The following is a 12,353-nucleotide window of genomic DNA, read 5'->3' as shown; positions in this document are numbered from 1 at the left end:
TCACAGTAGGATGAATTGCCTTACCATGGTTCCCTATTTAGAATTTTATCACTTTTCCAGGCTTCTGTAACTGATAGATGTTCAATTATATGTAAAGTGACTATTAAAGCATCAGTACTCATCTAGGGGTCTAGGTCTCCTCTCCCCTTTTCTCTTGAAATTGTGTTAAAGCCATTAGTGTTACAAAGAAACGTGCATTCATCAGGTATAGCGATGGAGGCCAGGGTGCATATTACAGCTTTTACTGCATATGAGACGTTGCAGTCCTGTTCTTAAGAACTGCCAGGCAGATTGGGAATCACGGTCACGGTTAATAGCAGCGAATTGCCAGCTCTTGATGGGTGGGTAGTCACTCTTTTCAGTGGCTGCCCCCTGGGGGAGAAGGTAGAAAAACAGAGGGAGGGAATTAGAGTGACTTTGCACACTTGAGCAGGTTCATGCCGCTGGATCAGTGGCAAGCATTGGCAGGGCTCCACTCTGGGGAGGCTCACAACAACATCACAGTCTCATTTTACCAATTGGTGTTGCTATAGCCAGTGGTGCTCAGAGGGAGAGCAGAGAAAGGAGGGGCTGTGGAGGGGGAGGAGGCAATGTAGGGCTAAATTAAACAAAACAAAAAAAAGGGTTTTGTAAGTAAGTAGAGTTCAGCCTGTACCTGTTAGCACACTGCTACTAATTGTGCCAGAAGTGTTGGAATCTAAGTTTCAGTGTGTGATTAAAGAATTGGTTCAGAATCTCTCTGCATAGCCTTAATTTTTTCAAGGTTCTTTGGGTGCAGAATGGCTTTATAATAATGATTTTGACTAATACGATTTTAGACATGCAACTTTAATGTTTAACCTTAGTACAACTCCAGAGCATTTCATGTGTATTCAGCTGTAAAGAGTGATGATTTAAAGGGATAATATGAGAAAAAGGTCATTCTAGAAAAAACCTTTAACAAATTGCATAAAGGAAACTTATTATTCCACAAATAGAGGGCTATGCAGCTTTCTTATTATTTTTTTCTGCTTGATTCAAAAAGTTGTTGAGACATGATAGGGAAAGGAAACAAAACAAAAAAAAAGTAAAATAGAAAACTACAAGCAGTGAACATTCCTATGATGGTTATGATTTTGTTGCTACTAAAAATATTCTCCAATAATGTGGTTATTCATCTTCTCTCTCTTTTGGGTGAAGAATTCGCTCCAACAAGAAAATGCTTTTGTTGGTTGGTGGACTGCCCCCTGGACCTGACCGGCTACCCAGCAATTTGGTTCAGTATTATGATGATGAAAAGAAGACATGGAAAATACTGACAAGTAAGCAGTTTACTTTACGTTGAATTACCTTGATGAATTTTAAAACATGGTTAATCAAATTAGACACTTTATTGATTTGCTTCCCTACAGAGATTTGTTTATATATTACACAGGTTTCACAATGGAAGAGTAAATTGAGATTGTAGGAGATAGTACCTGTACAACAGAACAAGCCTAAATTAAATCTGTCTTAAAATCATTTTAGTACGCTTATAGTGAAAACTGGCAAAGCTTTCTTAAATAAACCTGCCTCCTCCTCTAGGTACCTTTGCCTTTTATTACAGTGTATATTATATGCTGTGGACACAATCCAGCCAGTTAAGACCAAGTGCCACTAATTTAAGTAGGAGAGTTCAAAACATGCCTAGATCACTCACACGGAAACTGATGCGACTTGGAAATTCCTAGCTTTCTAATTGGATTGTGTCCTATTTATATTATACTTTAGAGCTCATGGCATATTGCATTGTACTGCATACCCTTTTACACCACTCATGTCATAGAGAATTGCCCCCTCACTCCCATTGCGGTCTTCCACAGCTCTCACTGACACAGCCAGGTATCAGTGGTACAGGTCAGCTTCAGTAAACTGTACTGGCAGGTTTTCTATCCAGATCTGTCCCCTTCTTTCTCAACAGCAACTATGTTTTACAGCAAGCATTTTGTCTTAAGCTTTGGAACTTATTGTTATAGTGGTTACGATTTCCAATCTAACGTGGTCATGGAATCAAATAATAGTGTTTTTTCCTGGTGCAGTAGGCTGTGTATTTACTGGTCCCCTTGTGGGCAGACTAGCTGCACTGGTCAATAAAACTACATTTTTAACTGTCAGAATTGCCTAAAGCTGTTCAGATAAAATTATAAACGAGCAATTCTGATCCATAAATCAAAGCCATACTTTAAAAGCCGGACAACTTGTGAAACTTAGATTTTCTAACAGAAATGCTGTTTCCCAGGCAGCCTGATCCTAAGAGGCCACTTTACCTGCAGTGGAGCGAACACAAGCTTGGTGCGGGGGGGGGGGGGAGATGTACCATGCAGGGAACAGCACCGGTACAATAGCTCCAACTACTGCCAGTGCTCAAAGGTACTAATTGTGCCCACAACACCTTAGTGACCCATCTCATCTTCCTTAGTATCTTAGAAAATTATATCACTTTTCTCAGGACTCAAGTGTAGTTTCAAACTGCAACACTGGACACAGTTGTGTATGTGTGTATACATGTATTACTACTGGCTTCCATTTTTTTACCTCCCTTTGGGATGACCAGTGTCACAGATTTTTCATAGTACTGAAGAGGGCATGTTTGGCAGATGCAGATTCTCATAGAGTGAAAATGTGCATTTAACAAAATATATTGTTCTATACCACTTTTATCCGCATTTGTATGTGTTTATACTTTCCTTCCTTCTCTAGTTGTTTAAAAGAAGAGATTTATACAACAACCAAATAAGGTGTCATAACTTTCAGGTTTACAGGAATTGCTGTGTTTCACTTACACAAGATGTACCACCAATTGAATTTCATCTGTAAAAAGAAAGTATATCAGAGTATACATAGTATGTTTACATTGCAAGATCTTTCTTTAAAAAAAACAACTAATTATATACAGTAAAATATTAGTCTGAAAAAAAGACTCAGTTTGCTTCTGAGATTGCGCTTCTGAGATTGATTGTACAGTAGAGTTGTTCTCAGGCAGGAGCAAATGAAAGAGAACTCACTGTGGAATATATACATCAGGAATCTCACTTGCAATGCAGCACCAAATGAAATATTTATCAAATGCATACTTACTGCTTTTAAAGACTTGACTGTCACTTTTAATTCACTGGTCTCATACAATGTAGGAAAAGTATTTGGTGCTTCCAGACTGGAGTCTCCCAAAACCACTCAACTGTTTTCCCCCCTCTATATATGCTGTATGAAGAATTATAACTGACTTGGCAGGTGTGTTGGTGGCTAGCACTGAGTATGCACAATCAAAAGGAAAATAAAGCGCCAAACCAGAATATTGATCTAATATCTTTATCAAAACTTACTTCTTTGGTCACCTCTGACACTAGTAGCCTTTGGTGTTGGTTGTAGGACTCTTCGCCAAGGTGGCTCTGAATGGCAAATAAGAGAGACTAAACATAGCCTGGAAGTTGCTGTTCACAGCATTTTGGAAGTGGGGAGATAAGGCTGCCACAGAATCAATCAATGTTCTGTAAGCTTTCTGCAGCTTGTATATTGGAGGGAAGATGAGACGGCTTCACTTAGACACTGCCAGAGAAAACTTTGATAATCAGTTTTTAAAACCCTTTCTCCCCACCCCCAGATATGCGCTAAAGGACTTCTTAAATCACACTGTAATAACCCAGCTCAGTAACATTAGGTAGAAGAAAAATATAAAAAGCAGCTGAAGAAAAAAATATAATAAAATATTTAAACAAATGCACTTTTATTTAATGTACTTACTCTAACAGACGATGTTTTCTCATGACACCAAAGGGAAGAACACACTCAGGTGATGTGATTTTCACCACATGAAAAGGTTGCAAACATGCTTTCTGAGGCCATTGTTTTAGAACCCATTATAAAGTTTCTTTTGTAACGGTGCTAATGGACACGGTGCTAATGGACAGAGGCTACAGTTTGTGGAGCACCTCTGAAATCATTCTGTCTGTAGAGATGTTTTGAGGCCTCCAGGATCCAGGCCTCCTGGAAGTTATGTATAGTGTCTCTATCAGATCATTATCGGTGTCATTGTGGCAAGCAAGTGAACACATAAATTCTGGGGCATCAAGAAGCAGCTCGTTGGGTGGAGCAGAGCCACTGCACTACGTAGCTTCCTGGCAGGCGGGTCACGGTTGCTTACTGGGACAGAGAGGGCAAAGCGGCACAGTGGTCTGCATAGTGCAAATGCACCATTGAAGCCAGATACCATGTCAACCTCACCACCACTGACTCACTCCTTCCCTCCTGGTAAGCAACAGTAGCCCACTTGCCAGGAAGCGACTGTAGCGCCTTTGCCCCACCCAGCAAACTGCTTCCAGAGGGATACCTTTGATCTGGGCAGTGGCATAGCGTGGGTTGTCAGCACCCGGGGCAAGGCAAGTAATTTGTGCCCCCTAACCCGTGGATTTGCGCCCCCTAACCCTAACCCCCAGATGTTGTGCCCGGTGCGGCCGGGGCCCCCTGCACCCCCCATGCTACGCCACTGGATCTGGGATCCCTTCTGTGGCACTTGTGGGCACTGTAGTCTCCTAAACACCCCCAGTGGTGCCCACCATGCCTGCCCCACCACTCCTGATTTTTATTTATATTTCCACAGAATGTATCCAGCCTCAAGTGAGCCCAAAGGCATTCTTCCTAGGAAGGGAAAGAAAGAGTCTGGGGCTACTGGAAGCCCTTCTGTCTTTGGGGGATGTAGGTGTTTGGCCTGTGTGAACATTACCAGCTTTTCTTCAGTGCTATGGGTATTGGTGCCTGTGAGAGTTTCCTAGATTTCCATATCTTCTTTATGCTGCGTCATCTTGGCATCTATAGAACTGGACAGTAGTGAGAGAGAAGCCATAAGCATAATTGGATGAATGCTTTGATGTTCTCATAGGACTAAGGAAAACGTTATGTTGGAACTATGGATCTTGGAGATGCAATCAAATAAAGAATCAGATGTGAGATTTTGGATGAGTGGGGAGGTGCATCCTTCCTATATCTTTTTTCCCATTTCTAAGAGGAAAAGCAATATCTGGCTGCATCAGTTAATTTATTTCATAGAATAGTTAAACAAATCATAAATGCTGGTCTCCATAAGAAATGAAGAGAGCTGCAGGCTTAGTGTGGATGTCGTGCATGGTAGCTCTGCAAGGAAAAGTTCTTGCTTTGCCTGGTTTGATTTTTTAATATATGCTGACCAAGGTTATTGTTATCGTCTATACTTACTGTTGGCTACACAACATCCCTCAAGTATTTCTATCAATAGAAATAATTGCACTTTTCTTAGAACAGCAGTACTCAGTGTGGTGGGCCACAGACTGGTGCTGGTCCATGAGCCATAGGATGCAGTCCCCTGCAGCTCCACCACAGCCCAGGTTGGGTGGGATAATTCAGGAACTAAATATGGTACCTTGACTTGGCACATTTGGGGGGGGGGGAATGCGGTTCCACCATATCAGCTAGCTTGAGAAGCACTGTCTTAGAAGTACAGGGCACATATAGAAACATATGAAGCCAGATGATGAGTCAATTTAGCTCTGTACTGTCTTCTGTGACACACAGTGGTTCTCTGGGGTTTCAGACAGCAATCTATCTGTAGAGGCCAGTGACTGAACTTAGGACCTTCTGCAATCAAACCTACCGAGATATGGCCCCTCCCAATCTTAGTCATGGAACCAGAGGAAGAAGCATGGGGCTGCTTCCAGTTTTAAATGACATATTGGAAGGGGAGAAAGATTGAAGGAATTGAGATTTTTGTGTGCAATGCAACATCACAATGCACATGCATGGTACTTTTAAATGATTGTATTTTTCATAGGATATCTGGAAACAAAGGAAAAGGAGACTGAAGGATGCAAGCAAATATATCTTATTTTGAACAAGTGTTTTTATCTCATTTGTGTTCTGCAAGTTAAGTGAAAATGCTAAATGCAGAAAAAAGCTTCTTTGCTGACTCACACGTTGTTCTCAAACACAGGGCCTGCACAAAACATGCATTTAAAATAAATGAGTATTGTCTGCGACATATAGCAAAATTGGGTGGTTCAGAGTAGCAGCAAAAGCTTTGCATTGTTGACTGTGACTTTATCACTATAAATACTCTCATTATACTTTAAATTGAGTTTGGAATCTGCTTAACACTGGAGTTTTTACACATCAGTCAAATGAAAAGCAGAGGCTGCTGTTTATATTGTAGTCGGATTATGTAATATTTACGACAATGTTTTTGTTCAGTCCTTTAAAAAAAATATTTGGCTGAATTTTAATGAACAGTATTGCTTCACTTGTTAGAAATAAACCTGCAAGAGATAAAGAATATATAGATTTCTTATATTTCTGGTTGTGGAGTTCTTCCAAAAATTTCCTTAACACCAAGGCAATGATGTATTACTTTTACTTACATTATATGTTTTTAATCAGAGCGAGACTTCACCCTAGACAAAGCGATGCTTTCTGCATGGTCTCACTTGTTTTTGCTAAAATCTTTTGACATGATTAATTTTACTTTAATGCTTTTGTCTTGTTGTACTGGTTAAGAAGATGAGGATGAACCAGGGCTAAAACACATGCTGTTCTATCCTGATATCGCTGAGTTTTTTTTAAAAAAAAAAAATCTTAGTGGGCTTTAAAAAAAATGAATCCAATTGGAATTAGATTTCTTGATAGTATGCAATTTTGAAAAGAAGATGTCATTACTGGTTGTTAGTTTTATTACTGGTGTTTCTTTAATAATATCACCTGTATAATATCATTAGTGGCTACAAAGGAGATTGAATTTTACACCAAGACTCTAGCCATATTTGCCAAGGAATGAACTAAGCCAACATTCTCATTCATCAAGCTCCCAGTCACCCAGGTTTTTCCTCATACTGCCATCATCCCACAGGCAAAAGGATATTGCCACATCCTTGCTGGTGCAATGTCATGCTTCCCTAATGCAAGACTGGGGAGCAATCTAATTCTGTGCAGTGGGGGGAAATGGACTCTTGCTAGTTTTATCCCAAGCAGGGTAGATTCTTTGGCAGTGCATGTTGAGATTGCATGGAGACACCTGAATAGGGTTTAGAAGGTGTTGTTTTTCAAGTCAGTTAATCTTTTGTTAATTTAATGGGAGGAAGATGGCCACCGAATGCTTGAAGCAGGGTTTTGAGCTCTAAGGCCAACTCTAAGGCAAGTTTCTGCTCCTCTCTTCCATTTTACTTAACTCCTTTTAGTGCTTCTTTTTTGTTGTCTTAATTTATTGTTTTATCTCCTCGTTTTATTGTTCTAACTCCCCTAAACTGCGAGGCTGCATGAAGCTGGGCTGAGCACTTTGCTAGGCGGTGCCAAACACAAGGTCAAGCCAAAGTTTACAAGATACTAGTTATAAATTAAGGAAGAAAAACATCTTGATTGATGATTTACAGGCAATTCCCCATTTACACATGTTTGAGACACATGCATCGCCATCAGTCTGGAAGTGGCACTTAAAGGGGCAATATTGCACCCCCCCCCAAAAGAGCGAACATGGCATGAAAACAGCATCTAACAATCCCACAAGCTTTTGCAAGTGCTATCCCAGGAGTGCTGCTGATTTTTAAAAGGGGTTTCTCAAGAGTTCCCAGAGGTTTACAGGGTTCAGTGGTGGTCCCAATATACACGATTTCACATAAATGTGTGGTGCCTTGGAATGTAACCCCTCCATGCATGAGGAGTTGCCTGTACATTTCTTGCCTATCCCCCAGAGGGATAGTTTGCATTATGGCATGTATGGAAACAGCATGTAAAATTATACATTTAAAATTACACATTATAAAATAGGCAAGGATCAACTGGATTATATAATCCCAACACCCCTCCCTCATTTCTTTTCAGTCATCTAGATGAGACAAGTGTTTAAAATATGCATTTATTTTTTAAAAAAAATAAATGCATAAATGCATTGTACAGTGGTACCTCAGGTTACATACGCTTCAGGTTACATACGCTTCAGGTCACAGACTCCGCTAACCCAGAAATAGTACCACAGGTAAATAACTTTGCTTCAGGATGAGAACAGAAATCGTGCTCTGGCGGCACAGCGGCAGCAGGAGGCACCATTAGCTAAAGTGGTGCTTCAGGTTAAGAATGGTTTCAGGTTAAGAACGTACCTCCGGAACAAATTAAGTACTTAATCCGAGGTACCACTGTAATGCTACCTCTTTAAAGAGAGTATTTAAATTGGGGTTGCTGGTTTGCCGCTCCTTGCCGCTTTTCTGCCATAAGGGTGCATTTTTCAGCTCCTGAATACTTTGCCATTTCTGTTCCTGAACATGAGACAGAGCCAATGAATCCTTTAGGCATTTGCTCAAAATTAGTGTTAAAAAGGCACAGCAAATTGCTTTGATTAGTCATAGAATAATAGGGACAAAGGAGGAAATTGGGGTGAATAATCTCTTGATATGTCCCCATTATACTGTTTGAAGATTGACAGTTTTCATTTATCATAGTTGTGCACAAACTATACCCATTTTGACACCCAAATTTAATTTGATGAACAATTCTCAGTGGCCCCAATAAATTCTCTGCATCTCACTTTATTCACTCAGCAGTTGCAAGCACCAGGGCTTCTGATTCAGTGCTGTGTTAAGGTTGGTCTCAGCCCTGCATTGTAAAGCTTGAGCAAGCACTGGCACATTACTAAAGCAGCAGCCTCAACACTGTGTGCTAGACAGCTTTAATGAAGGCTTTGGATATCTGAAGAACTAATGACTCCCCTAGAACATGCAATTGTTGTACTTAGAAATGCAGTATTTACATCAGTCTGTCTTCGTGTAACTGTTGTTTTAAAAGCTTATCCACCATGTCTGCCTCAAAAAGTATCAAAAACAGCTCACATCATAATAAAAATGCACACACAATGGCAAAACAAATAGGAACTTAGACAGCTGCTTGTTACCAGGGCCATTGGTTTCATATTTGTATGCCACTTTTCCAGCAACAAAGTTACCTCAAAGCAGTTCATAACAATAACAAACCATTAACAAATGAAAGCAACAAAATAATATCAAAAAAGACACAAAAGCATATCATGGCCAGCAATAATAATAATAATAAACCTGTTAGCACATTTCCAAATAGTATGGTTTCAAATTGGATGGGAGACCACGTGTTGAGATTCTTGCATTGCAGGGGGTTGGACTAGATGACCCTCAGGGTCCCTTCCACCTGTGCAGTTCTATGATTCTATGGCTCATTGTGCAGAAACACACAATTCAGTAAAAAATGACGAGGTCCAATACAAGCCCTTTCTAATTGAAAAATAACCTATGAAAAATGCCTATTAAGCACCAGCCCAGAGCCAGTTTGCATAATCCCTCCTGTGAAGCTTCTTTTGAAGTTTCAGGCACTGACCTAAATGGGCATAATGTCCATCTAGCTCAGTATTGTCTACACTGGCTAACAGCAGCTCTCCAGGGTTTCAGACGGTGGATATTCCCAGCCTTACCTAGACATGTCAGGGATCAAACCTATGAGCTTTTGGGTGGGAAATATGTACCCTACTGCTGAGCTATGGCCTCTCCCTGGAATAAAATATTGATAAAATAAATAAAAGTACAAAAAAGAGACAGAAGCATAGAGCCTGATTAGCCCCTATTCTCCCTCACCATCCTTTATTGTGGACGCCAAGTCTGCCTTGCATTCCTTTTTAACCTGGTCCAGCAAACCAGAAAGCCAAAAGACAAATATAGCTAAAATTAGATGAAGGGATCAAATTATAATAAAAGTGCAAATGTAAGATTGATTAGAAAATCAAGCCAATTTCCAAAAACTCATGGGCTTGCATTTCACATAAAAATGGCAGGGGGTGTTTCTGAAAGAAAAGAGGGCAGCAAGAGCGTGTGTGTTATGGTAGAGTTTAGTTATACAATGCCTGTGGCAAGCATGATGTATAGCTGCATTCCTATTAATGATGCATGGCTGCATATCCAAGAATGAGAGATAAAAGTTCTAAGGAAGAATGGAAATCCAGATTGTCACAACGTCAGTGGCATTTGTGATTGAAATTTTATGTTTCCCATTTGAAATATCTTTCAATAACAATCAGAGCTTTCCCTAAATGTGTTTTGTTAGATGATAATATTATTGGATGCTGCTTTTATACCTCTGTTATTTAGCTGAACATGTTTTAATATCTTGGATTGGGGTTTCCTCATGTTCTGATTTTCTTGCACAAACAAAAATTCCCAAGATATATGCGCTGTGTTAATTTTCTGTGACCATTTCCTCTCATTGCTTTTTTCAGGAAAGAAAAAGGTAAACTGTCTTTCCTTGTTTGGAAAACTCTGTTCATTTGCAGTACTCACAACAAAGCAATTACTAGAGTAATGGAATGGCCTATGTTGCTAGGTCAAATTGCAGGCTAGTGTGCTTATTTATGAGCAAATTCATTGGCAGGGACTGAATGGGGAAGTGGAACCAGGTGTCCTTCTTGGAGAGCATTGCAAGATGGTAGCAGAGACTTGGGAGCCACATGGTTGCTAGATAGGTAAGACATGATGTCAGCAGCACTGTTCTACTCCCAGTTATTCCCTGGATATATCAAAGAGCAGATGAAGATACTCCACACACAAACTAATGCAGTTTTTGTTATGGGCTGTTTCACTTGTTCAATATCTTCTGTGTACCCTGTTATAGTGCACCTATTTAGCACTTACATCATAATGCTCAGCCTTTGGTCATCTTGTAGCTTCATTTCTTTCTGATTTTCCCAGCTTCCTGTGTTCCTTAAGAGAATCTCTGCATGCTTTCTAGCACATGCAAATAAAAGTTACCTTTACACCTCAAAAGCTCTAAAGTTCAAGATATTCTTTAAAAATTGCTCTTCATGAAATCAGAAAACTGCCCATTTTCTGTGGATGGATTCAACATTTTAGTATTCCAGGTGTGGAATAGCAAGGCGGAATAGGGTGGTACAGAACAGAGTGATACAGAGATTTAACATGTCTTGATAATTACAGTTGTTTCTCCCTTATCTGAAATCTCTGTAGGGACTCCTCTACATAAAGAGAATCCTGACTGGCTGATTTCTCTTTATATGGAGAAGTCCTATACATGTTGACCCTACATGCATAAGGGCTGTTCTCACTGAAGCTGAGCGTACACCACCAGAATCATGGCTTACTGGCATGATCTCACTCAACTCTCATGAGTTCGGTGAACATGTGTTGGGAATAATGTAGAATAAGGCTTCATACAGACCATACAAATGAAACACTTATCTGCTGCTGTCTAATTTTACCTTAAAATATTGTGAAGAAAAGACCAAGAGTGAGTCAAAGCCAGTGAACAAATCTAGTACAGTATAATGTAAGAAAATGAGTCAGTGATTCAGTGCTGGGAAGGCAAGTTAAACTGCTGAAAGGATTGATGCAAGCAAGACAGGGTCAAAACTAGGTGATATCCTAGCTGCAAATGGACTGATAAAGCTAAGCGAGAAAAATCGGCATATAGAGGAGTATATCAGGAGTAGTAGTTAGTGGTAGTACAACAACTATACTTTGCTGTTTCCTGTTGAGGAATTTTGAGCATAATGTAAATACCATAGCAGCCACCTGGGGTTGCTATCTTTTTCTGGCAGGGCTCTTGAGCCTTTAATAGCTGCATGACAGGGAAAAATTGTACCAGAGAAACATTTCTGAGCATGGAAGTGCAATGAAGCGGAAATTGTCACCTGTTGAATTTCTGCTTGTCATACTGCTGTTAAAGGTAGGAATTCCTGCCATAAATAAACTTGGGAACCATATTCTTTTGAGAAGCAAACTGCACAGGATGCAGGATTGGAAATACATTATGTATGGGGTAGCATTTTTGTAAGTCATCAATATCTCACTTTAAAAAAAAACACCAGAGGGATAGCATGCCAATCTCTTGCAGTAAAAACAATCAATGTGTCTTGTGGCACCTTAAATTTATGTCATAAATGCATTGTAACATACATTTTTGAGGACCCAAACCCACGTTGTTAGATGCGTGAAGTGAATTCTTAGTAGGCAGGTATATAAAGGAGAAAATTGGAAGGTGGGAGTTGAATGGTAATGAAATGCAATCATTACAATCAGTGAGAATCAGAGTTTAAATCTATGTTAAATGGGCACAAAATTGGTAATAATTGCTAAAATTATTATATAACACTTCTAAGGGGATAGGGAATTATTTGCAAGAAACTGTCACAGATAGCGTGCACAGGATTATTTTATATTTGTGTTCAATATTTATTGGTATTTTCACATAGCTATTTATTTATTTATAGTTACCAGTATACATAAACTTCTTTGAGGTTTTTGCGATAAAAGATATATGAATCTTGTTAAGTAAATAAATAAATTTACTTA

General features: G+C 39.6%; 1 protein-coding gene across 2 annotated transcripts in view; it reads left to right on the top strand.

The window, feature by feature from the left end:
* KLHL14 (kelch like family member 14) overlaps window positions 1-12,353 on the top strand; it is a 60,624-nt gene that overhangs the window by 20,602 nt on the left and 27,669 nt on the right. For both annotated transcript variants that reach the window (XM_082234823.1, XM_082234822.1), the window contains one exon: window positions 1,180-1,301. In XM_082234823.1, the coding sequence (XP_082090949.1) occupies window positions 1,180-1,301 (122 nt within the window). The remainder of the gene's footprint in view (window positions 1-1,179; window positions 1,302-12,353) is intronic.

This window comes from Podarcis vaucheri (genome assembly GCF_965113315.1).
Source record: "Podarcis vaucheri genome assembly, chromosome: 8".
In the NCBI taxonomy this organism is placed as follows: Eukaryota; Metazoa; Chordata; class Lepidosauria; order Squamata; family Lacertidae; genus Podarcis; species Podarcis vaucheri.
This window is presented reverse-complemented; position numbering and strand designations above follow the sequence as displayed.